This window comes from Chiloscyllium plagiosum, chromosome 34 (assembly GCF_004010195.1).
Source record: "Chiloscyllium plagiosum isolate BGI_BamShark_2017 chromosome 34, ASM401019v2, whole genome shotgun sequence".
Lineage (NCBI taxonomy): Eukaryota > Metazoa > Chordata > Chondrichthyes > Orectolobiformes > Hemiscylliidae > Chiloscyllium > Chiloscyllium plagiosum.
The window spans coordinates 20,642,354-20,670,306 of record NC_057743.1 but is presented as its reverse complement, the minus strand read 5'-3'; the positions used below and the strand labels follow the sequence as shown (position 1 = coordinate 20,670,306).

Here is a 27,953-nt window from a genome sequence, read left to right as displayed (position 1 = left end):
GAATGCACCCTGAAAATACTTTACCCCTTTGTGCTTCACCTTCCTCCCTTTCCAACAGTTCTGGCTTTAAGTGCAGAACATCTCCTTTAACAGCTACACAATGTCAACTACAAGACCAATCTCAGGATAAAGCGATCTTTGGACAATTTAATTTAAGCCTATATGTCATCTAGGGTTTATTTCAATTGTGTTAACCAGCAAATCATACCTATTAATATACTGGTAATTTATAGTCTGTGAAATCTATATGCATGAGGACAGGACACTCAGCAAGAATTATTTGAAAAAACAGTCAACATCTGACTTATTATGGAGGTGACTATATAATTTCCCTGTAGTAAATCGGCAGTAAACCATTGCAATTTTGCTCTCTAGTGAAAAGCATTAATTGAGCTGATTTACTACTAGCCTGGACTGCATTTAACATCAATACATTATCACACCATAATTTATTGTTAGCTACATAATGATTCTAGATTCCAAAGATTGCACACAGGGAACATTCCTAACCAGGAGCATAGCTTATAGACTAACTATAAACACAGGAGCGATTTAAAATGCCCTCTGGGGGCGGGGGAAGGCTTTTGTGGAGAGTAGAGCTGTGTCTTGTACTGCTCCTGCTTCACAAGAAACCAGGAGCTAGTCTTTCTTTTAATGACTCCAGCTGTGGGCGTGTGCCCCTTCACTCAGCTCCTGTATTACAAATAAAAGGAAAGATTTCCTTAGAAATAAATTCCCAAAGCCAAAACAATGCCACAAGACAAATATGAATCTTCCAATAAATACCCATCAGGTTTAATGAAGCATTTGATAATTCAGTAGACTATTTTCAGGATTCCACCTCACTTGCTCAAGCCAGCAGTGACCATATATTACATGACTTTCCACAGATCCATCTGTTAGTCCTTAGTTCTAAACACTTCTCTTTCCATACACAAATGGATCAAGCTGCGCACAATAAATAGGAGTCATTAGCTCTTTTTGTTAATGACAATTTTAATGTACAACTTTCAGAAGTCAAATTAAATACAGCACAGCAATAAGAATTTCTATTACTTGCACACAGGCAGAATTGATCCACAACAGAACGGTACTGTACACGAAATATTGAGGCTGAGAAAATCATCCTAAGGAGACTGGTTCTGTGAAGAAATAATTTCAATAATTAGTTTAGAGTTTAATTTGGCATCATTAATTAAGTGATATTTTATTACAAGGGCAACATAGAAAATTGCATTATCATCAATACCCTCCCCCACCAAGAAAAAGTGGTATACTTAAATAGCAGAAAAGATGGACACTAAACAGATATTTGCATGAGGGCACCAGCCTCAGGGTGGAGAGGGCAAGGATGAGAGGTTGTGAGAAGCGAGGAGTGAGGCTAGAGTGAGACAGATGGAGTGTTTTGGGGTGGGAGGGTGCTGGAGGAGTTGAGAGGGGTGCAAGAGAGAAAACGCAGAGTAGAGGAAGACCTTCAAAAAGGCACAAAGCCTCTGGGCAGGGCACTGGTGATGGCAAGGGAAAGAATCTGGGAAAAGAATTCTATAATGGAATGGATTTGCACCTTTAAAGACTGTCAATTTTGTCTGTCTCTGTATTGGCAAATTCCCAGGAACAAGTCAGTTTCAGCATCAGTTGGAGAAATTCTTCATGTGTAAAGCAGAAAGAGAGGGGCTCAGGGAAGATTCTCATAGATATTGAATTTGTGAGGACTTTAGGTACTCTACTGGTTGTGAAAGCTATTCCTAGTTGAATCTTGACCATACATGACTGATTTAAATCAAAGTACATTCATAACACATATACAATACAAGCTCAGGTTTAGCTCAAATAGCTCATTCACACAACTGAACTTCCTTTCCTATTTGTATACACATTGAGTCATAGCGCATGAAGACAGACCCCTCAGTCCAACTCCCTCATGCCGACTAGACCTTGGCCCATTTGCCAGCATTCCACCCATATCCATGTAAACCTTTCTATTCACATAACTATCCAGATGCCTAATTGTACCTGCTTCCACTACTTCTTTGGCAGCTTGTTCCATACATGCACCATCCTTTGTGTGAAATGTTACCACTCAGGTCCTTTTTAAATCTTTCCCCTCTCACCCTAAACCTGTGCCCTCTTGTTTTAAACTCTGCCACCCTGAGAAAATGACCGTGGCTATTCACACTATCCATGTCTTTCATTATTTTCTAAACCTCTAAGATGACACCTCAGCTACTGAAGCTCCAGGGGAAAAAAACCCAGCCTACTCAGCCACTCTAATACTTTAACCCTCCCGTCCCAGCAACATCCTTAAATCCTTCCTGCACTAGCTCAAGTTTTACAACATTATTTCTATAGAAGGACAACCAAAATTGAACACAATATTCGAAAAGTGGCCTCACCAATGTCCTGTACAAATGCAACATGATGCCCCAACTCCTACATTCAATGTTCTGACCAATGAAGGTAAGTGTGCGACTCCACTTTCACTCGCCATTTAAACCTAAAGCAACTCAATTTCAGTAGTTTTGGTTCACTTTAAGTTTAGTGGTTTATAATCAAATAAAAGGGGCATGTTACATTTACAGCTTATCAAGTAAAGTTGTATTATGCTCCCTGACCAGAAAGCTCTGCAATTTCAAAGGCCTCGCTGCCTTTTCATACATCAAAGAGGTTGTTTGTCATATTGTTGACCAAATATTTACTACAGAAAGCATTATCGTAAAGTCCAATGTAGTTCTCATCTTATAATGGAGTTGTAACTGAAGATCATAAATAACTAACATCTAACCACCCTCACAAAGCAAGATTATACTTTACTGTAAACCTCAATATCCTCAACTCTGGATAAAAACAAACATGATCCAAATGTTGCACTTTAAAGTACAAACCACATTCTTTAATACTGTATAATGTGGTTGATTCTTAATTGCCATCTTAGCAATTAGGGATAGGGAATAAATGCTGATCTGGTCAGCAATGCCCACACCCTATGAATGAATATAAAAAGTTGATTTGCAAAAAAAAAACCAACTATTCAATTTTTTAAAACCGGTCATAAACAGGCATTGAAACAGCTTAATCAACCTCACTTAACCAAGTAGCTAAAAAAGTTAACCAACATCTACTAGGAAAACTTGTAAAATTAATAACATTTCAAATTTGCTGAATCTTTAAGAAAGAAACTCTGGTATTCCACTAGAGCATTTCGTTTAAAACTGAACTATACAAATAATGTTCTGTCCAGCTACAATTTCCAGCTCCATCCTGTAAATATATTGTGCAAACCTGAAGGACCTGGGAAACGGAGGAAACATACGTTCAAACAAACAAAAAGGAGAGATGGTGTGTACTGCAGGGATCATCCTTGAACAGAAACAAGGCGGCTGATCAATGCCTATGGCACAAACAGAAGTGCCATAAGAGGCACAAATGTTGTAGGCAAGTCAACCACTACAGCAAGACTCCCTAATGTAATTATCTCATTTCTCTGTCGATGACATGCAGTGGAAAATAGATTAAGGGAGCACTGTTGGGAGTGTTGGTTACTTTTCTCCCAGTATGAAGCTGTGGCACAGATGTGGTGGACTAGAAGGTCATATCCCCTTTGATCACAATTCCAGCTTGCGCATACATGACCTGGTAGCATCTGTCCTGTGACATTGACTACACTCTCTGAAAATTAGAATATAGTACCTGTACTCACTTTGACAAATTTTCCATGCATAAGGTATGGAGATTGCAAATCATTCTGGCAGTTAGCATAGGCCATTCCTATACCCATTCCTGCACCAAAACTAATAGGCCAAACACGCCCTATACAGAAGAAAAAAAAACATTAGATTAGACTCAAATTACAGAACTGGCATTTTTGTTTAATAGAGGCAGTTATTTGGCCCATTGAGTCTGCACTGGGTCCTTTGAAAAGTCAAGCAGTTCATCCCACACAACCCTGAAATTATTTCAAGTAATTATCCAACTAGTGAATTTGTATCTAGCAGTGTAAAGCAGTGCATTCCAAACCTACTTACTTTCTTCGTGTTCTGATACAAATTCACTCGCTGGATAATTACTTCAAGTAATTTCAGGGTTGTGGGGAAAGATTCAGGGTGTCAAATGAAGTGTTTGACTTTTCAAAGGAGCCATATTTGGGTACAGTTCCATAGTCACAGATTGCCTCAGATGACCATACTTTATCTACATTTAGGCAATGACAGTCTACACACTATCCAATCATGAAGGGGTAACAGTGGGATGTTTGGGGAGGGTAGAGAAGCAATAAACCCTAATATGTTTGCCTTACCCAGTATTAGCTTTCTAGCAGTGCTCAGAAGGTACAACACTAGTTGCACTGACACATCTATCATTAACCTGACAACAGCGAACTCAGTATAGACCAAGCACTGTACCTAGGTTGAATGTCTGTTTAGCATAGTGATGGTTAAGAGAGGTATTAGAGAAGAAAGAGCGTCAATTATTTTCATGAATGTGGCAAATCAGTTTTGCTTTTTTCTGAAGTTACATATTAAGCACTCTACATCAGCCTGTAAGAGGTACAGTTAGTAAGTTTGCAGATGACACCAAAATTGGAGGTGTAGTGGACAGCGAAGAGGGTTACCTCAGATTACAACAGGATCTGGACCAGATGGGCCAATGGGTTGAGAAGTGGCAGATGGAGTTTAATTCAGATAAATGTGAGGTGCTGCATTTTGGGAAAGCAAATCTTAGCAGGACTTATACACTTAATGGTAAGGTCCGAGGGAGTGTTGCTGAACAAAGAGACCTTGGAGTGCAGGTTCATAGCTCCTTGAAAGTCTTTATCCTTCCAGACTTCACTTCTCAGTTATGTCACTCAAATCATGTATTGATTCATATACACGTGATAAATACACAATAATACTTACGCTTAAAAGCAACAACAGAAAATACAATTCCTAAGCCAAGGCCAACACCTGAAAAGTAAAAACAGACATTTTTAAAAACTTGAAATTTAACCATCAAAAGCCATAAGCTAAAGCACATTAGTCTTGAAACCACTTAAGACTATTGGCATTGCAGCATCTAACATTTCTGTACTGTCATAGTTTGAAGAGTCACATGTCTTTTTTGTACTTATTTTCCAGAACCCAGCATCAACCCAATCAACACTGGACGAGTCTATCAACCTTTCCTCTCACGGACCTCAAAGATTATCAGGGTGGGGGGACGAGGTGGTATTAAGCAAATTTAGGCTTTTCATCTTGAAAGAGAATCTACCTCGGGGGCAACTAACACAATTATAACTTGGAGTCAAGTTATAGTGTTCAACAAATTGCAGGAACTACTGCAGGGGGAAAAAAACTTCCGCCTGCACAACTGTGAATTTCAGCTTGTCTGGTACTATTAGTCTTTACAGATTGATTGTATAAAGAAACAGACAGGTACCTACTAACAAACTAGTAAATGAATACACTTCAACTTGGTGCTAATTAGTTCCACATCAGAGACTTTATGACCAGACCCTCTCACTCCAAAAAAAGTCTACAGTTTTTTTTTTGAATTGAAAGCTCCCTGATGGCTTCATGAGCTATTTGGGGATATAGTTGGGACCTATAAATGAGGGAGGTCTTGGCTGAATTAGTTGATCTAGGGCAAAACTACTGAGAAAGGTAACTGAGGGGCAGGTTTTCCACTTGCAGTAGAAGGATATCTATAAAGTAAGCATGAGAAAGATTTAATAAAGGACCTGAGGGGTAGCGTTTTACACAAAGAATGTGGTGAGTGTATGGAACAAGCTGCCAGAGGTACTGGTGAAGTCGGGTACAATTACAACATTTAAAAGGCATCTGGATAGATACACGAATAGGAAGGGTTTAGAGGGATATGGGCCAAATGCTGGCAAATGGGCCTAGATCAGACTGGGATGTCTGGTCAGTGCAAACGAGTTGGACCAAAGGGTCTGTTTCTGTGCTATGTCTTGCTTTGTGTGAACATGTGTGCCACTGTTTAAGAAGGGCAGTAAAGACAAGCACTAAAGACAAAACTATAGACCAGTGAGCCTTATCTCTGTGGTTGGCAAGTTGTTGGAGGGAATCCTGAGGGACAGGATGTACATGTATTTGGAAAGGCAAGGACTGATTCGGGATAGTCAACATGTCTCACAAACTTGATTGAGTTTTTTGAAGAAGTAACGACATTGGTTAGGCCACAGTTGGAATATTGCGTGCAATTCTGGTCTCCTTCCTATCGGAAAGATGTTGTGAAACTTGAAAGGGTTCAGAAAAGATTTATAAGGATGTTGCCAGGGTTGGAGGATCTGAGCTACTGGGAGAGGCTAAACAGGCTGTGGCTGTTTTCCCTGGAGAGTTGGAGGCTGAGGGGTGACCTTATAGAGGTTTACAAAATTATGAGGGGCATGGATAGGATAAATCGGCAAAGTCTTTTCTCTGGGGTCGGGGAGTGCAGAACTAGAGGGCATACGTTTCAGGTGAGAGGGGAAAGATATAAAAGAGACTCGGGGGCAACTTTTTCACACAGAGAGTGGTGCGTGTATGGAATGAGCTGCCAGAGGATGTGGTGGATACAATTGCAACATTTAAGGGGAATTTGGATGAGTATATGAATAGGAGGGGTTTGGAGGGATATGGGCCAGGTGCTGGCAGGTGGGATTAGATTGGGTTGGGATATCTGGTCGGCATGGACAAGTTGGACTGAAGGGGTCTGTTTCCAAGCTGTACATCTCTATGACTTGAAATGTCACAGCATACAAGAAAAACTGATTTAGCATAGATGGAAGTTTGATGACTAACGCTTACTTGATAGGTCAAAGAGTTTTTACAGCATGGAAAAAGGCTATGATTCAAATGAACTGGAAATTAAACTGCACATACAACAGCAATCTTACATCAGACTGTCACCACATTTAAGAGCATTGTGAAGAATTTTCTATCATAATTTGAAGATTAAATTAACAATAGAATTTTAGATCTTGAATCATGCTAAGAATTTAAGCTAAAATGTAAAATAAAAATTCAATATTCATGTAATCAGTACTAAATACGACCTTTCAATCTTCATAGGGTAGAACAGTAGTGTGAGAAGACTGGTTCATGTTCTACCATTATTCATGAATTAAGCCAGGAACCACAGACCAGCAGCCTGACATTGGGGTGAGGAAGTTATTCGCAAACACAATTATGGATAAAATAAACTTAGATTTGGAAAGACATAAGTTAACCAAGAAGAACCAGCATGAATTTAATGATTAAAGGGCAAACATGTCAAAGGATTCAAACAAATTAGACATGATACAGTTTAGAGTGTAGGTTTGCTCACTGAGCTGTAGGTTTGATATCCAGACGTTTCATTACCTGGCTAGGTAACATCATCAGTGGCGACCTCCAAGTGAAGCAAAGCTGTTGTCTCCTGCTTTCTATTTATAGGTTTGTCCTGGATGGGGTTCCTGGGGTTTGTGGTGATGTCATTTCCTGTTCTTTTCTGAGGGGTTGATAGATGGCATCTAGATCTGTGTTTGTTTATGGCATTGTGGCTGGAGTGCGAGGCCTTTGGGAATTCTCTGGCATGTCTTTTCTTAGCCTGTCCCAGGATAGATGTGTTGTCCCAGTCGAAGGAGTTTCAGAAATGACAGCCAGACTACTAAGACCCCTCAGAATCCTAGTAGCACACAAACCCACCAACACTTTCAAACAAAAACTCACAAACTAAAAAGACCCAGTACAACCCACGGACAAAACCAACGTCATCTACAAAATTACATGCAAGGACTGCCACAAACACTACGTAGGACAAACAGGAAGAAAGTTAGCCACCAGGATACACGAACACCAGCTAGCCACAAAAAGACACGACCCTCTCTCCCTTGTAGCCCTACACATGGATGAAAATAACCACCATTTCGACTGGGACAACACATCTATCCTGGGACAGGCTATGCAAAGACATGCTAGAGAATTCTTAGAGGCCTGGCATTCCAACCACAACGCCATAAACACATAGATCGAGATACCATCTATCAACCCCTCAGAAAACGAACAGAAAATGACATCACCACAAACTCCCGGAACCCCATCCAGGACAAACATATAAATAGAAAGCAGGAGACAACAGTTTCACTTCATTTGGAGGTCGCCACTGATGATGTTACCTAGCCAGGTAATGAAACGTCTGGATATCAAACCTACAGCTCAGCGAGCAAACCTACACCCTAAACCTCAACCTGAGCTACAAACCTTCACAAACCTTGCAAAAACATGATACAGTGAAAGATCAAGTCGATATTGCATATAGAGTCATAGCCATAGAGATGTGCAGCATGGAAACAGACCCTTCAGTCCAATTCGTCCATGCCAACCAGTAGCCTTTCAGAAGGTATTCAACAAAGTATCACTTACGAAGCTTATTAAAGATCGCAGCTTGTGGAATTAAAATGAAAATAGCAGTGCAGATGCTACATTTAATTAGCAATGCAATGAAAAGCGTGGCAATGGTTTGCAATTCTTCAGGCTGGAAGATGGTTCTCAGTGGTGTTACCCAAGGACTAATTTGGATCCTTTTTTGTACTTTTATATAAAAATGATCTTGACTTGGGTGCAGGGAGCAGCATTATGCAACGTCCAGATGATACAAAACTTGGCAAAGTAGGAGATAGTCTTAGGAATAGTTATAGCTTTCAAAGCAACACAAATAGGGAAATGAACACAAGCTTAACAGATGAAGCTCATCATAGAGGAGGTAACATCCTGATAAAATGAGAGGTTTTGATAGCGTATACAGAAAAAAAAAATTCCCTCTGATGTGAGTCAATAACTAGATGTCACAGATCCATAATACTGACAAGATAGGAAACCAGGAGAATTTTTTCTAATTCAGCAGTAAAGAATTGAAATCTCTATCTGAAAAAGGAACCGGATTTTATAAATAAGAAGAGTTGAGCAGCTACTAGAGGATAAGGAGCTTGCACATTTGGACAGAAAACAGGGTGGTGCAAGTAAACATGCTTGAGCTTTGAAAAAGCCAACAAGGGCACAATGGGCCAAACAGCTTCCTGTGCTGCAAGTTTCTGTGGCTGAGTATTTAATTCCATTATAAACTTCATTAACAGCTTTAAACTTAATCTGCAGTAATGTCGCAATTACGAAAAAGTCAATTTAATCCCCTACTGAAGATTCTGACCATTAGATCAGCGTGAATTTGAGAACTTGTTTTGTTCCAAGCATTTTTGAACCTCAAAGCCCACTACAATTAACAATTTCCGAAAATACTATGCACAGAAATTATACCTAACTAGTACAAGTTAACCATCAACAAGAATGTACAAAATGGGGAATGATTTCGACCTTTCACCTTCATCTCTGCTGCACACCACCTGTCTCCCAGACAGAGATGCATTAAGGTCTTTTTCTGTTGCCCTTCACCCTAGGGCTGGGGCCCACTAGAAGGGACTTTACAAAGAGGTCAAGTCTGCCTTTTGCAACACATCTTTCGTCTTTTTAAGAAAAGAAAGAAAGAAAAAAAATCTCTGTTGGCAACAACTTTTCAACTATTTAAACTACATTATGAAATTTGTGAACTTTACAAAAATAAGCTCAGTACAAGGCATGATTTAATCAGGAGAAAAGCAGGCATGCAGTCGGTCAATGCTGCAGTTGACTATTTAGTGTTCACATTTCAATTGCAAAGCCATTTATACGTAGGAGTATTGATCATATAGAACTGCATTTCAGTGGGTTGAACTTCAATACTGGCTGCTTGTATACGTTGCAAGACTACGACTTTATTTAACCTTAATGTAAAGAATACATTAAAACATGAATGCAGTTCTAAACAAAGGAAACATGGTAGACAAAGATTCCAAGATACAACAAAACGTTAAGGGGCCTTAATATTGAAACATTCTAATCTGAATTAAAATCAAGTTTTAAGTTTCAATACTATCCAGGTGACATAACTACATTCATTAGCTCTAAACTGTTTTATTCTAATCCCACACAAGTTTATACCCAGAGTAGTGCCAAAGGAGACTGATTGGATGCACAAATACACTGGATCCCAATCTGAACCTCTATAATATATGCAGCACAGATAAAAAGCTGGTAAGATCAGGAAAAAAAACTCCAAATTAATCACAAAGGACTAAAGTTGAAACATTGCAGAGGCTAGCCTTGTTAAGATTCAGTGTTCAGTAAACAATATGCTGTATATACTCAAGTAAAAGTCAGTCAATGTAAAAGACAACCCTCTATTTTTAGCCAAAAAAATCTGGAATTTTCCATACATCGAGTAAACATAACCCTTGTTCTTCAAAGATAACATCAACATTTTTATTTCTTTATTCGTTTCGAGATCATTTGGGCTTCTGCTAATGATATGGTATTTTGGCCTGCAAGTCATACGACAGACCCTCAAAAGTAGTATCAATTTAATAGTTGACTCCAAAAATTTTATCAAAAACAAACAAAAAACAGTCTTAAAACATTCAACTTTTACACAAGTTTATACAGTATATAATTAAATATAAACTATTTGGACTGCAATCTTGTGTGACACTTGGAAACTTAATTTCTGTTTCAGAGATGACCTTTGAATCAAATTGCATCCCTAGCAATTCTTTGATTCTTCTGGCAGCAAAAATAAATGCCATTCAATCAGCTGAAGGCACAGTTAACTAAAGTGAATGAGAAATGGCCAGTTTGACTGGTGAGTGAAACCTTCAGAATATGTTTGCATCAGAGGTGAAAGAGTTCATAAAATGGTGTCAAAAATCTACTCAATTAAAATTGGATATGGATATGGATTTAGAGTATAGCCATGCCTTTCATTACCTCTGGTTGTCTAAAGCACTTTGCAGCTAAACTAATTACCAAATCTGATCACTACTGTACGGAGAAGGTTGGTTAGCTCAGTTGCCTGGATGGCCAGTTTGCAAAGTAACACCAACAGCATGGCTTCAATTGCCACACCGAGCTAAGGTTATCAACTCCAGGGGATACCATTATCCACTCTTACCCCATCTGAAAAACAACTGTTCAATGACATTATCTGCTCTGTCCTTCAGAGGACAAATGTTTATCCTCACAGCTAGTGCCTCTTTCATCCCACAGGCAGCAACTCTGCTAACAATTCTATTTTGTTGTATTTTCATCAAATGCTTTTTGGAAATTAGAATTGTACATTCCCTCAACAATCCATTCCATGACTTCATCCAGACACGTAGCAACAACCTACCCCAGAAAATGCTTCAGGGCAAACAGAATATAATTCTCCCAATTTTAGTACTTTACCCAAAAAGTCAGTAAAAAAAGTGATGAACTGGAATTAGCATTTTCAGTTAGACGACTACACAAATCACCAGCAACAGACACTAGAAAAGGGAAATCAGGATGTGCATATCAGAGAAAGATTGGGTAAACAAGATCAATGAATCAAAAAGCAGTTTTTGAGAATTCAGGAAATTGTCCAAGACTATGGATCTTGGAAGTTAGGCAATTCCGTCCTTAATCACAACAGTCTTTGCAACCCACAAATGACGTTAATTTACTCCATAGGTAATTCAGGCATGTCCATGATTGTGGTTTTATCATCAGCCATCTAGCAAGTAAGTTTATAGGGTTCTTGTGGTGCACTGGTAGCATACCTACTTCTAGACTAGTAGACCTGGGTTCAAGACCTAGTCCAGAGGTGTTAAAGAACATCTCTGAACAGGTTGTTTAGAAAATACCTAAATTTCTCTTCTAAACCAAGATCAGGCAAGAAATGTTATTGCCACTGAGAGACGATACACAACAAAAACCTAGATAGTCAATAAAAGAGTACCTAAATAGCACCAAAGTGCAAAAAATCAGTAAGAAGAAACAACTGTTGCTTTATTCGTACATTTCAAAACAGTCACTTAGAGATAGGTATTAGGTTAACTGCAGCATTTGAAGAGTAAAAATATAACTGATCATTACAAGACTACTCTCAGCAATTTCTGAACTGATCAGTACCAGTTTCTACTTGGAAAATGGAAAACTATCAACTGTGCCTTACAGCTGAAAGAATCTGTGCAAGTCTCCAATTCAGTCTAACTGATAATTTAGTCGTCATAGAGACTAGTTTAAATAAGAAACATTTCTAAAATGCTTCTTTAGGTCAAATTTGTAAATGGTAAGAAAAGGAATGAGCATCAAGAGCTGTTAAACAAAAATTTAAAAAAGTATAAGATTTTCCCATTTTGCGATCTGTAGCATACAGCAGCAGTGCAGACAGACTCAAAGGTAGATGAAAAATTGCAATCCATTTTCCCCACAACATCCAAACTAGTGGTTTTATTTCTGGGCAACCACACTTAAGGAGAATTATTTTAGAACTGTCAGCAGATTGTAGAATTATCATGAGGGAAACATGGAAAAGTCTGTTTCAATTTTCCCCTTATTTATGAAAAAAAAACGTACTAGAAGGTCAGGCAGAAAATGAACTCATTAGCACCTCTAATTTTTACATTCTCAATTTCCATTTCAGGGCAACACATTTGGATAATAAACTTTTCACAGAAGCAAAATACCATTAATTAAGCCACTGTCTTTGTTAGATTTTACTGTGATGTTGCTGCCTACAGTCAGACAAAGTTTAAATTGGCATTAAAAATTAATTGCATTTTGTATGGAATTCTGACAACATTTTGTATCATGTCTCTGTCAAAAGAAACACTGACATGAAGTGTGACTTAAAGATTTTAACTACTGAACATTTTGATCTCAAACGGTCCCCCAAAATCTGTAGCCACATCCTGTTTGAAAATAACATCTAAACTTTCAAAAATCCAAATAGACGTTTTCCAATTTGGCAGACTTTACTGAAAAAAAATTCAGGAACATCCAAAGATTCAAATACGAAAGCATATGAAGACCAGCAGCAATGAGCTGTTGAAGTGGAGACTCCAATCATCATTTTATGGTCACATACCTAAATAAGCAGGGGTTAATCGAGCAATCCTAGGGATGCTATTGTCCTGGCATCAATGGTGGATGAAAGCTAATTAAAATCTCAGGGCAAACAAAACAAAAAGCACATTACCCTAAATATCACTGTCTCACACATCATAAGACACTGAGGAAGGTTAATCAATGTTTAATTCACTGAAGCTATTTGACTTAGAGGAAAAGCCTAGACTTTTCAAATGCTGTAAACAAAATGAAATAAAAAATGCACTTCGAGTTGACTTACTTAAACATAAATGAACAAACTCCCTTAACAGTTGACATTCTGTACTTCAATTCATGATATATAAATCAAAACCACACACTTTAAGTGACTGAACAAAGTCCATGTAGAGTGGCTATTTTCAAATTTTTCACCAAGTTGCAATTCTGTGGAATTATATGTTTCATGTTGTACTTCATTATACACAGTGCTCAGTGACCTTTTACATGTATATTTTGCAGAGTGCCCACAACCAGAAGAAATTGAATTATAGACAGAGGTGGAGGGCAGGGACAGCGAGAGCAAAGGGGGAGGTGGGGGGGGGGGGGAGAGCGAGAGCGGAAAACAAAAACAGGAAACAAATTGGAGCCTCCTTTAAAATTAAATTCTTTACGAACTCTATATTTAGTCTTTCCTATTTGCTAGAACTTATTTAACTATGTTACAGTAATAGTTTACCAACAGTGAAGAAATATCTAGCACATGAGAAACAAAAGAAATGTCATAAGAGTCACCAAGGTTATGATGTTGGATGTTCCATGTTCCAAATTTAATCAGGCCCACACTACTTTATTATCAATGCAGAATGGGGGAGAATTGGGTGTTTAGTTCTTTAAAGAAATGAAAGCTCACCTTCAAACGGAGGTGGGCAAGGAGGTAAGTCATCCTATTATCTTAAGTAGCTGTCACGGTCACTGGCCAAGAGGATACAGACAGGTGATTGGAACAGCACTAATCACCATCTCACAATTAAGGGATTTCAACTTGGTTAAGTGGGAAATGAGAGAGGTCATGACAATCCAGGAGAATGAGCCACCAGCTTCTTGGGAAAAGCTAGGAGTTCCCCTCTATCAGCTCAAGGGAAGAACAAAGATGGCAAAAAAAATCAGGGACAAAAAAACTTCAAAACCTTATATGTTTTTGCCTGTTCCGTGATCCTACACGATCACTTTGAGATCAGGAAAGTATTTTCATCTGTCATGGGTGCATATTTCCTTTGTCTAATTAAATAACGTATTATCTAAACTGCTGCATCTTAAACTCAATAACCGATCTGAAAACTGCTCTCAGATGGCCAATTACCTTTCTCAGGTAACTGTGATAAGAACACCCAAAAATCTAACAGACACAAAATCAGTAATTGTGAGCGTTATTGGGAGAGATCTAATAGACAATGTAAACCCACAGCTCAAAACACATTGATTTGCATTTATATAGCACCTTTTGCATAATAAAACATTTATGGCACTTTATATTTCATCAAACAAAAATTCACAGCTTAAGGCAGACTGCAATAGAACAGTCTAATGCAGGAAAGGGCAGTGAAGAGGTGTCATATATACGAGGGAACTACCATTAAAAGCTTGACAGGGAAGGATTGAAGGTGGAGGACAGAAGACGTGAGGCAGATAATGTAGGTTTGTACAAGAGAAAAGAAAGAGATAGCAGAGTAAGGGCAACAGCTACAGCAGGATAAGGAAGAACAGCACAGAAGAAAGCAAAGCACAAGCGCAAGAGCAGCATCCGAGAAGACCAGATATAAGTAATGCAGTGGATAAAAAGAGATCGAAACAACCAAGAGGACAAGAGAACAACCATTGAGAGTGGGACTGAAGTCAGAGGAGACAAAAGGTGGAAGATGGCAATACGAATAAGGATCTGGAAAAGGGAAGACAGAACAAGAGCAAACAAGTGAAAGAGTTATGACTTCTTACTTATATTACTTCGTTAATTCATTTAACAGTCATTGACCTAGGAGTTCTCTGGAAACACAGGCTAACATGTTAAATAGAGCATGAAGAAGTTTTAAGCACTGAGTAAAAAGGCTGATGAGAGTATTAACCCCAATAAACCTTCATTCCTTTATGACACATTTTTGAAGTAAGACTACAGATGGATTGAGTTCAATTTCAACATACTCAGGTCCATCAAATTTACAAATGTAAACTTCAAATATAGCTAAAAATTGCAGCTACAGAAAAGTGTACGAAATAACAATACAGCTACCAAGTCAAGGAATTTTATTCAATCAAAATAATCAGCAAACTGTTTGAGATGAGCACTCTATTACTTTCCAATCATTTCGTTTATACTGTCATTGATGCATTTTTATTCATGTAATTAATCCGATTTCTTTCCTTCCTTCTGAAGATCAGCTGTCCTGAGAGAATGGGACTCAATATTACCTACAAGTTCCAGTCTGTTTCCTTATAAATGCAGATTTTGATTTCTGAACTTTACCTGCAATTTACTGATTTAACTAAAATTGATCAACGTGGTTTGAGTTATCAATCTGCCTCTGTGCCCTTCCAGCACAGGATATAAGCTGAACACGCTGACCATTATGATGCCTCAATGCCACAGATAGCGTGCAGCTCAAATAGTTAAGCCCATCTTGTACAATACTTCCGAAGCCAAGTTATTAGATTTGGGCTGTCATGGAAACTTTTGACCCATTTCACTAGACAAAGTTGCCAGATGACTCTTGGGATTTAAATTGTTTTTATAATTTGATACTGATTGATGGAAACAAGTATCACATTAAATTAAATAGTACATGAGCAATTAGCCTGGCCAATAGCCTTAAATGTAGAAGCGACTTCAAACTGGAACAGAAGTCTTATTGTTCTCTGAAACATTAATATTCTGTTGAGTGTTCCCACAATATCTGTATTATTTATGAAGTGCACTAATGGTAGTTTGTGCTGTAGATCCAGTTCTACTGGGACTAGCTGGAGGATGCCAAAACTCATTTGAAGTGTGACCTTTATAACCCTTCAGTAAAAGGTGGGCTTCATTATCCATTTCCAAACTGAATTTGAGCTTACTGCTTCAGATCAACCTTGCATTTTATCCAAGTGTTTTAATGTCAATTTGAGTGTTCTGATTTAGGATTATAACAATCAAGCCTTAAAGACAAATTCTTTTTTAAAACAAATTTTATACCTGAATCTCTCAACTGCTGTGAAGACAGACACAATCTCATTGGTCTATTTAAAGACAAAAAACAATTTCTCTGAATAGAAAGGTTAATGGTTTAATAAGGGTAATCATGCTAAAAATCAATCCAGCAGTCCTTCTATACTCATATAGAGAGAGAGTACATTGTCATGCTGCATCTGCCTTTGTGTAGCAATTTGAAATGGTAATTTAGCTAATGGAGTTTTAGTAACTGAAAACAGATGGTCTTATTTCCATATTTATTTGTGCTTTTGTGATTTGTAAATGACATCTGTATAAAATTATGAGAAGTGCAGTGACCTATATAGAGTATGAGATTACACAAACATTACTGACTAGCTTCAGACAAAATGTCCTTTCTTCCCTTAGTTTCCACAAAATTTCCCCTACCTGATAGGTCTTCATGCACAGACTGGTAATGCCTTTTGTAATTAGACAGAGACCACAAACTTGCTGGCAAGGCTGTCCGCTTCTGCATCCCTTCCAGGGAGATGTTACAATCCATGCATTCAACATCACTCATGAGAGTCAGAATTACATCCATTCCCAATTCATGACATACAGAAAGCTGTAGCACCAATTTTAAAGTTTTCTTTTTTTCTTGGCCCTGCTGCAGAATCAAATTGCTGACAGTTCTACGACTTAGCTATTACTAAACAAGAAACAAGGACCTACCTTGATTGTCCAAAATTCAGAAATACCTCACTAAAAGTTACATTTCAAAGCAATATATTTGACTGAGTTAAAAATATTATTTGAACATTTTGCTAAATGTTTTTCCTAAGAAGCCAGTCAGTTAATGAATTGACACTAAAATGAACAGGTTGGAAGTTGTTTTTCGTAAAAAGAACTAACATTCAGTCTCAGCTAATGTGGTATAACCTTTTGATAACTGAAGTGAGTTACATTCAGTTCCTCCCTCTTACAAAATAGGAGAAACAGGCTATTTGGCCCAGCAAGCCTCTCCGCCATTTAATAAGATCACGTTTGATCTCTTTAGGATTTCAATTCCACATCTGCACCTACTCCTCAACAACCTTTAAGTCTCATGGCTAACAGTGAAGTTATGTGCATCAGCCTTTAAAATATTCTGTGATGCCACTTCTTTTGCTTTCTGAGGCAGAATTTCAAAGTTGCACAACCCTAAAAAAGAATTCTCAACTCAGATGACCATTAATTTTAAAAGAGTGTCCCCTAGTTCTGGACACACCCGAAGATGAAACATCTTTTTCTTTCTTTATGGAATTATGGGCTTGGTGGGCTGGCCCAACATTTATTGTCCACCCCTAATTGCTCAGGGAGCAGTAGTGTGTACTAAGATAGATTGCAGAGATTCATCTAAGATCCTCAGGCAGCACCATCCAAACCCATGACCACTTCAATCGAGAAGGACAAGGGCAGCAAATACATGGGATCACCACCAACTGCAAATTTTCCTCCAAGCCACTCGCAATCTTGAATTGAAAATATATCACCATTCCTTCACTGTTGCTGGGTCAAAATCCTGGAATTTCCATCCTAAGGGCATTATGGGTCAACTGGCAGCATTTGGACTACAGCGGTTCAAAGCAGCAGCTCACCACCACCTTCTCAAGGGCAACTAGGACAAGCAATAAAAATGTTGGGCAGCCAGCCTTGTCCACATCCCACAAGTTAATTTTAAAAAAGACAAACTCCAGTATTGCTTACCTTTGTCATACCTATTCTTGATTGTCATTTGTACCATGTCTTCCTGTACTTCTGACCCTCATTTCACACATTACTATTTTCTTCTTTTACCTTATATTTGCACTTTGATATGCCATATTTTTCCACATTTGACTCCATGCCCTCACTATTTTAATTTTAAATCTTCTCAGCTTTGCTAGATATGCTATTCGCAATAATACCAGCACAGTTCAAGTGTAGACAGCCCAGCAATGCAGTCCTCACTTTGTCCAATACTAGTTCCACTGCTCCCAATAAACCAGAATTCACATCTTCCCCACTAGATTTTAAACCACATGTTCATCTCTCTAATTTTATGTACTCTGTGCCAATTTTCATGCAATTCCAGTAATAATTCAGAGAATTTCTGCCTTCTAATTTAGCTCATAGCTCCTCACAAACATTATACAAAACATCTTCCTAGTTCTAACTACATTATTGAGACCTATGGAGATTATCACCAGTGGATTCTCTCCCACCCACTACAACTTTCACTCCACTTATCTGCACGTGACAATAAACCTAACTTGCCTAATCTTGCACAAAGTACAAAATATTTAATTTTGCACAGTATAGACATGCATCCTGGAGCAATTACTAGGGAAAACAAAATTGAACAGTTTTGTTAATTGAAAAAACTTAACATGACAAGTTTATGTCTAATTGTTGTGTTATCAATTGAAAACTAACATGAGTGGAACGAGGAGCTGGATCCTCAGTTTAAATGTTATCTAAAGACCAGCTTCAACAACAATACATTCCCACTGCACGCCAGGAGTGTGGCAACTGAGAGCCAAAATTTAAGTTGCAGTATGCAACCCACATTCTTTTGTTATGAGACAGCTATCAATTCTTTACTTAAAAAGCACAAACTCTATACAATTCAAACCATCTTGGAGCATTATCTTCACATGTGGCAAGTTGACAGAGATTAGCTTTGGCAGGAGCAGAAAGTATAGCATGCAATCTTACACAAGAAATAACAAAATGCATTTAATGGTGGAGTAACAAAATACTTCCAACTACAAGGAAAATAGAATGTAGGGAAACAAATACCAACTGGAATTATGGCAATGGTTCCAAAATGAAGGAGCATAATCTTAAAAGTTTAGAATTTTAAAATGACTCACATTTGTGGTTACTTATCAACTGTGTTATAACGAAAAGTGACATTTGGGGTGTCTGACATCACTCTGGGAACAATAAATTCCTTTTTACCTCTACATTGCAAATAATGACACATGTGGCTACTTTTTCTCCAAGCCCATTCACTTACTGTAACAAGTAGAATTATGCCTTGCATCCAGACATTACAGACTGTCAAATTAATATACTTCTAAGGCTTTCAGGAAAACAAATCTGTATTTAGTTCATAATACAAAGTTCAGTAAACTGGTGTTAAAAATTGGGATGCTGAGCCACAAAAGACTAAGGAATTTAATCAAAACAAATTCATAATATTAAAATGTATCAAGGAAATTCTTGTCTAATACAAGATCAACTGTCTTTCCACTTTCTCCTTTTCCCCTTCATTTTTGTAAGGTATTTACTCTTGTTGAGACATGGTGCCACCAACACCAAACACTCTCCACTGCTTTATTCACATGGCACTACTGCGATACATGAATAAGTGACAAAGCTATTCAGCAACTAAGGTCAAAATTGTGAACACAATCCTATCACTGTAAAGCCATTAGGAACAAAGATTATTGTGACCACATGAATTAAAAGCACCTAGCAGTAAAGTGTAATACTAAATTTCATTGTTCCATAATTAGCTGCGAATGGAGACAGTATTTCAGAATCACAGCAAAATACATGTCTGAGCAATATGAATGATAAATTATTGAATGCATTAAAAGAAATGCATGGTTTTTCCTGAAATGTACTGTTATTGATACATTAAATAGTGTTAAAACTGGATCAATATACTCACAATAAAAACCAGAAGATCCTGAGCTTGACATATAGTTTGTGCAGTGAATTAAGTTCAGCAAGGATACTAAGGGAGTTACAGGGGTAGGCTGCAATTAGCCTTGGGTGACCATAAGATGTAGGAGCAGTATTAGGCCATTTAGTCCCTTGAGTCTGGTTCACCATAAGATCATGGCTGATGTATTTCTCAATTCCATTCACTTGTCTTCTCCCTGTAACATTTGACCCCCTTACTAATCAAAACCCCTTATCTATCTCTGTCTTAATACACTCAATGACTTGGCCTCCAGTGAAAGAATCACCACTAACAATTCTTACTTTCATTTACTTTGCAATCATCCATGCTGAGTGTTGGGCAAGGACAGGATCAAGTTTAATCATGGAGAGCAACACATCCAAAGATCACTCATACTTGGTTCACACATGAAGAATTATTATTTGGAGACAGCATCAGAGGATTACTCGCACCCCATTAATTCATGCTGGGGTACAGTTCATATCTTCAGGAGGGCAAAAGTGGAGAAAATTCATTTCAAAAAATTCTAATACTGTGTTGTAACATCACCGCCCAATAACTAACTACATGACCTAGAAATTGGTTTCCAAATCTGATGATTTTTGTGTCAGCTGTAAACCACATTGACAAACATAATTAACTAAAGTGGCATTTCTAAATGCCATTCAAAAAATTTGAAAGTAAAACAACAAGCTAACATAGCATTAATGCCGACACTGTAGCTCTCTGAAATTAGCAGGACTGCTACAGATGCATAGTATTTTGGTTACAGCTTTGCTCTCAGTGACACGCAACACACCCTGTTACTTAGCTCGATTTTAAAATGGGAAAACTGTTCTTACCTCCCATCATAGTTTACAATTACTATTCTCTATAAATATTTAATAACTTCTCTTGGCAAATCAAAGCATTGCATCAGAGCAGATTCATGCCGAGTAAGAAAATCCTTACTGAACATAGTACATTCATCAGCTGTCACAGTAATGATGGCAACTTCCTTCCTCCATTCCTGAAGGTGGATCACTGCAGAAGCTATTCTACACTTATCTTCCATTTTTTTTAAACCAAAGGGTCATTTACCCATGTGTGAGCCAAGTTAAGTACTGGCAAGCTAAAGATTAAGATCTTACACAATTCAGTTTCAAGCCTATCTAAAGTTCACACAACCACACATTCTAACACATAAAAAGGCAGATATCAGGGATGTTAAACTCTGTAGCTTGGAGTTACTGAAAACAATAGTTATCCCTGACTGAGATCAGCTACCTTAAAGGCCTAGGAGTCTATGCAGAAATTGCTTACATATGAATTAGGAGGAGGCGGCTGATTTGATTGCTCCACATTCCCACTTACTCCTAATAACCTTTCAAACTCATGCTCATCAAGAATGTGTTTACCACTGTCTTAAAAATATGCAAGGAGTCTTGAAAGGAGTTCCAAAATCTCAAAATGCCTTGCAAGAAAAACATTATCATCGCCATCTTAAATGAGTGAAGCCCTAATTTATAACATTGATCCCCTGGTTCGAGGTTCTTCTGAAAGAGGAAACATCCTTTCCACATGCAACATGTCAAGACTCCTTGAGATGTTACGTTTCAATTAAGTTACCTATTGCTCTTATAAACTCCAGAACAAAGAAGCTTATTTAACCATTCCCCATAGGAAAACTTTCCTTTTTCAGATATTCGTCTAATAAATCTTCTTTGAACTACTTCCAATACATATACATCCTTCCTTAAATAAGGTAACGAATATTGTACATAGTACTCCAAGTGTGGCCTCACCAATGCCCTGTATAAATAAAACAATCTCCCTACTTTTGTAGGTAATTATCCACACAAGAAATGCTAATATTCTATTAGCTTTTCTAATTACTTGCTATACCATCATACTGACGTTTTGCAATTTGTGCAATGACCAAATCCCTCTGCATCTTAAGAGCTCCGCAACCTCACTATTTAGATTGCACGGATTTAAGAAAAAAACCCTCTGCCAAAATACAGAATTTCACATTTCCCACATTATACTTAATTGCCAGATCTTTGGTTAAGAGATTGGGCAATCTATACACCTTTGTAGCCTCCTTAGGTTCTTGCACAACATAATTTTGATTTTTATAACACAAGTAGGAAAGTATTAAACTAAACATGGAAGCAGTTTGTCCAGCTAAGCCAGCTAACACTCACATTTCTCCTTCACATAAGGAGTTGTTTTGATCCCTTGTTTTAGTTCATGTGTCCTACTAACTGCTTCCCTTCTTCCCCAACTATCTAGTCTTTCCTTAACAGCTGGCCTCTATTTCAATTACTCTGCAAGTTCATTACACAACACTGCCTGGAAAGAGGACGTTTCTTCTGCTTCCTATCCTTTCTGCTTTCTTGCATTAAATGTTAAATCTAGATCATTTCATTCCTGACCCTTGATCACCAGAAAATTTATTGCACTGCTCCATCATTACAAATTTAAACACTGCTGTCATATTACCCCTTAATCTCTTCAGCTTTAAATGAAGAGAGACACAAGTTTCCAAGTCTTCCTTTATTTCAGGATGTAACCATGTTAATCTGCATTAATGAATCTCAACTACCCCAACATTCTTGGTGCAAAACTCAAAACTGCATTCACTATTCTGTTACTGAAGCTTTATATTATACACCATGAACTTTTATCATATTCTCCACCGATTGCCAAAATTCCTATTGTGTTAATTCCCTTATTCTACATATGTACTTTGCACCGTAATTCTCATTTACCCAACATCCTTACTGCAAAACTAAGTAATGTACACAATTAGCACTTTTACAAAGGCTTTGTATTAGTTCCCATTACCCAGTGGTGCATTCTCCAGATTGTCAAAATTCTCATTATGCTAACTCTACTAATAGCCTTAAGCTCCTGCTGCTTCTATGTGTTGTGCACTTGAATCCTCGCTACCATATCACTAAGCTTTTTGTCCAAAGTATAATTACTAATTTAACCGAATCATATTACTGACAGTGAATTCTATCCACCGCTGGTTTTCCCATTTCTCGCTCCCCTCAAGGTCCACTTTCAGTTTCCTGTAATTTTCAACATAATTCGTAATGCCACTTCTTTTAACATCTCTGAAAATCTGGATAGCACACTCTCGAACCCCAAATCCACATCACTGATGAAAAATAAACTCTACTGACTAGAATCTTATGGGGCATCACTATTCATTTCCAAACATTGAGAAAGTAGCTTTAATCATAGTTTGGTTTCTGATTTTCTAATGGATCTCATCCAATTATCTGCCTTCCCACTAGAATAGTGGAGCTGTACAGCACAAAAACAGATCCTTTGGTCCAACTCGTCCATGCCGAACAAATATTCTAAATAAATCTAGTCCCATTTATCAGCATTTGGCCCATATCCCTCTAAGCTCTTCAAACTCATGTACTCATCCAGATGCCAAATAAATGTTGTAATTGTACCCGCATCCATCGCTTCCTCTCACAGCTTGTTCCAAACATGCACAATCTGGTGCATGAAAACAGTGCTCCTTAGGTCTCTTACAAAATCTTTCCCCTCTCACCTTAAACCTGTGCCCTCTAGTTTTGAATTCCCATACCGTGGCAAAAAGACCTTGGCTATTCCCCCTATCCATGCCCTTCATAATAATTTTATGAACCACAATAAGGTCACCCCTCAGCCTCTGATGGTCCAGGGAAAATAGCCCGTCAGTTCAGCCTGTCCCTGTAGCTCAAACCCTTGAAGCCCAGCAACATCCTTATAAATCCTTTCTGAACCCTTTCAAGTTTCACAACATCCTTCCTATAATACGGAAACTAGAACTGAACACAGTATTGTACAAATGGCATAACCAATGACCTGTATAGCCGCAGTATGACATCTCAACTCCTATACTCAATGCACTGACTAATAAAGACAAGCATTCCAGTTTCATTGCCATGAATCTCTAACAGTTTCATGTGTGGTACCATCCTGAAACGCTATTATATCACAACTCCATTTACTACATGCAACATTCCTCAATCATCTTTGAGAATTTCATCCGGTCTGTTATGCAAAATCTTCCCAACTAATTATTTTCCCTTCATCTATACACAGATTTAGTACCTCACAGGGTAGTGTGTCCCCTCATTGCACAGCTTCATAATCTTTCTAAGGACAGGGTGTGGGATGTGAGTCAGCTCGTCTGTTAGCAGCAGCAGCTCCTACCTATAAGCCTGGTGACATTTTCAAACCACACTCCTGAATCCCAGCACATACTATATAATCTCTGGGTCAGAAGGTCCAGGTTAAAATCACTCCTGCCCCATAGCTGTACCATAACATGTCCAAACAAATTGATTAAAATAGATATAATCTATCAACACATTTCAGCATAGTGCTACAAGACCATAAAACACAGGAATAGAAATACTATAAGCCTTTTGAGTCTGTTCTATTAAGTTGATGATTGTGAGAAATTGCTTTTAGATGTCATTAAGTAATGAAAGGGATGCATATAAATGCAAAACCTTTACACCTTACTAAACTTTACAAGGAATAAACCAAGTGCAAGTAGGGATAACATTTGACTCTAATAACCATCAAAAATCAAGTTTGCAGTTATTTTATCTGGAGAACCCCAGTCTTCACATCTGATTCACATCTGGCTGTCTTCTACTCTTCATGAAATAGCATCTTGAGAAGCCAGATGGTACAAAATTAAATATGAAATTATGATCTATTTTCTACACTACTTCAGCTAGTTTTCTCATAGTGTTATGTCTTTTTGGCATATTTCATGAAGGACACGAAGCAGGTTTCATTTACAATCTGGGTTTTGCTTGATTTACAAATCCTTTATCTAAATTCTGTGATACATGGGTAACAAATTGATCTAAAAGGCCCATGTCTCTATGACAAATAGCTGTCACATGCACAAGTGGTTAGTTTTATTCCCTGTGCAATGCCACAGATCAACTAGTTTTTTTTTCCCCCAATAGATTTGTCACTATAGCAAATCATGTACAAAGTTCACTCTAACTATCAGCAGCTTGCAGAGCTACTAATGTTGCATTTCTACAACTACTTAGCATTGCTTAAGAACTCTGCATAACAGAAAACAGAGCAACTTACATAAAAACATAAGTAGTTATACAACTACCACAATAACAAAGATTGTGCTACGCAAAAATTGGTTGATGCATTTGCAAAGATACCCACACCGATAAGATGCAAAAGTAATTTATTTATTCACAGGATGTGGGCATCGGTGGCTAGTCCATTAGTTACTGCCCATTCTTAATGGCCCTCAAGAAGGCAGTGATAGCTGTCGTCTTCAACCACTGCAGTCCATCAGGGGTAGGTACACTCACAGGGCTATTAGAAAAGAAGTTCCAGGATTTTGACCCAGTGACAGTGAACAAATATTAACATACTTCAAAGGCAGGATGGTGTGTGACTTGTCAGTGTGATGCTCCCATGCATTGGCTACCTGTGTTTTTCTAGCCAATACAAGCATTGGGTATGGAAAGTGCTAACTAAGCATCCTTGGAGTTGTTGCAGTGCATCTTGAAGGTGGTGCACCAATGCTGCCACAGAGGGAGTGAATGCTCAAGGTGGGGGATGAGGTGCCAATCAAGTAGGATCCTTTGTCAGAGATAGCAGCAAGCTTTGAAAGTTGCTGGAGTTGGACTCATGCAGGCAAATCAGAGTATTTCATCATAAGTCTATGAAGTACTTTTGGGGGACCCTGAAAGCAAAAAGTAGTTGATACAATTGCAATAACTTGCATTTATTATTGCACCCTGAGAAGAGCACCAATGCATGGTACAGGACAGTAATCAGACAGAGATTAAGGCAGATTTATATTGGACCATTCAAAACAACCAGAAGTCCTGAAGTGCTTTACAGTCAGAGTACTTTGCAAGTGTTGTTATTAGAAATGTAGGAAAATGGCAGCCAATTTCCACGCAGTAGATTCCACAAACAATAATGTGGCTATTTAATAAACATTAGTCATGATAACAGAGATAACTCCCATGTTGTTCAAAATGACAGGGCCTCTTTTAATTTCAATCAAAAAGACAGCACCTTCCATCAATGCAGCACTCACTCAATTATACTGATGCCAGACTTGATTTTCATGATCAAGTTCTGGTGAAGCAAACATTAGCAAACAGGGGTAAGCCAAATTTCTTACAGGGGATAATGAAAGACAGAGAGAGAAAAAAAAAGTCTGCAAAGAGAATTCCAAAGCTTAAAATGCAAGTACAGTTACAAAGAATGGAGAAAGCCAGTAAAGATGGCAGGAGGTCACTGCTGGAGGAACAAAGTCATCAGAAGGTTATAAGGCAGAGGGAGGTTACAGAGAAGTGACCATACAGGAATTTGAACCGAAACATATACTAATTAAATTTCTTTCTTTACTGGACTGTCAAGGCATCACTGAGGTCTGATCTTATCCTTCCTGAAGGATAAAGTACTGCAGCTGTTAGAAATCAAAGTACAAAGTGACAGAGAAACACAGCACATCGTATATTGATCCGAAATGTTAACACGTATGCCTTCTCTCCAGGTATAAGCTTAATCGTGTTTCTCTAATATTTTCTGATCCTATTCCCAAGTGACATCCAAACACCATCACACCTAACAAGAGCCGTTAATGACAGTGATCAGGAGCATAAGCTGTGTTGACTTTCCCTTTCCAAGGTCAAAGGGCCAATCAACATCTATTCTCAAGGCAAAGCATGAAGGAAGGATGGCTCATGCGGTGGGGATATAAAGCAGCTGATATCGGTTGGATCGCAGCTAAACCAGAGGCCGAGGCGAAGAAGCAGAACAGTTAGTGTGGAAAGCAAGCACAAAGGACGGCCAGCAAAAGCTTCAACTCCCTTGTTCTAGAACTGTCCGACTAAACACTAGAAGGGGTAAGGCGGCTGCTGGGTTGCTGCGTGTCACCATGAATCACAGCGGGTTGTAGCTGGGGCCGCCGGTTCATCCCGAGCAAATTGTACAAAGCCTGCCTACCGGCTAGGCCCCGGGATCGATTATTGCGAACAAGGACCAGCAAAATCAGTTGACAGCTCGGAGAGGAACCATCTAAGGCCTTCAACTGCCTCCGCGACAAGCAACTTTACCGAATTTCACCAGCGCGTCCGCCATACACCGCTCCACCTTCTTAGTTAATTCGGTCTCCGCCATCTTACACCGTCCCACAACTCTCGCGGGCTGGCTCTCGCGAGATCTGCCCCCCCACCCCCGGATCGGACGGGGCGGGACCATGGCTCTAGTCACGTGGCTGGAAGGGTGTTGGCTAAACCTCAAACGCCAGGTTACAGTCCGTAAGGCGAATTTGGAAGCACTCGCTTTTGAAACGCTGTTCCTTCATCAGGTGGCTGTAGAGTATAAGGCTTATTCTTGATGGAGCAGCGCTCAGAAAGCTAGTGCTTCCAAATCAACCGGATGGACTATAACCTGGTGGTGTGTGATTTTTAACTTTGTACACCCCAGCCCAACACTGGCATCTCCAAATCAAAACCTCAAGCATGAAGAGACTTGCTGAAAATCTGTCAGCGAAGTTACAAGCGCCTCAATGATCCTATAAACTTTACCAGTGCCACTCTAAATTATCCACAACATTGCAAGCTCCTCTAACTCCATCACTCAATAATAGAAGGTTAACAGAAGGAGGCTATTCAGTCCATTGATTCCCTGCTGGTAGTCTTGTGCTGCTTCCACTCTCTGTAAAACATTTATAGAATTATACAGTTCTCGCTTGAAAGATTCAGACCTTTAACTCCGGACCCAAATGGTCAATTCAATCACAAGTTCCAGACCAGTAAACTGCATTTAGGCACTAGGGTTCCTGAGGATCATGATATTGCTGCATTTTCTTATATTCGCTTCAAAGGGTGTAATACATTCCGATACCCAAGGGTGTAATACCCTTTGAAAGGTCATAATTGACTCTGCCTCCGTCAACCTGACTGGTAGGCATTCCTATTCAATTCCCGCATTAAAAAGAGGTTTTCCTCGTCCTGCTTTTGATTCTTTTGCCTTAAATCTGAGTCCCTTCATTTTTAGCCCTTCCCTCAATGAAAGCAAGTTTCTCTCCCTGCTGTTTAGACTTTTTCTGATCTTGAACACGTCTGTCCGATTTCATCTCAAATTACTCTTCAGTAAGTTAATC

At 38.6% G+C, this 27,953-nt stretch overlaps 1 protein-coding gene across 1 annotated transcript; it reads right to left on the bottom strand.

Moving 5' to 3' along the window:
- Window positions 1-976: 976 nt before the first annotated feature.
- Window positions 977-27,012, bottom strand: micos10 (mitochondrial contact site and cristae organizing system subunit 10). The gene is made up of 4 exons (XM_043675783.1): window positions 26,902-27,012; window positions 4,896-4,943; window positions 3,698-3,807; window positions 977-1,142 (listed from the first exon to the last, which is right to left on the bottom strand). The coding sequence occupies exons 1-4, from the start codon at window positions 26,963-26,965 to the stop codon at window positions 1,128-1,130; spliced, it is 237 nt and encodes a 78-aa protein (XP_043531718.1). The 5' UTR covers window positions 26,966-27,012; the 3' UTR covers window positions 977-1,127.
- Window positions 27,013-27,953: the final 941 nt, after the last annotated feature.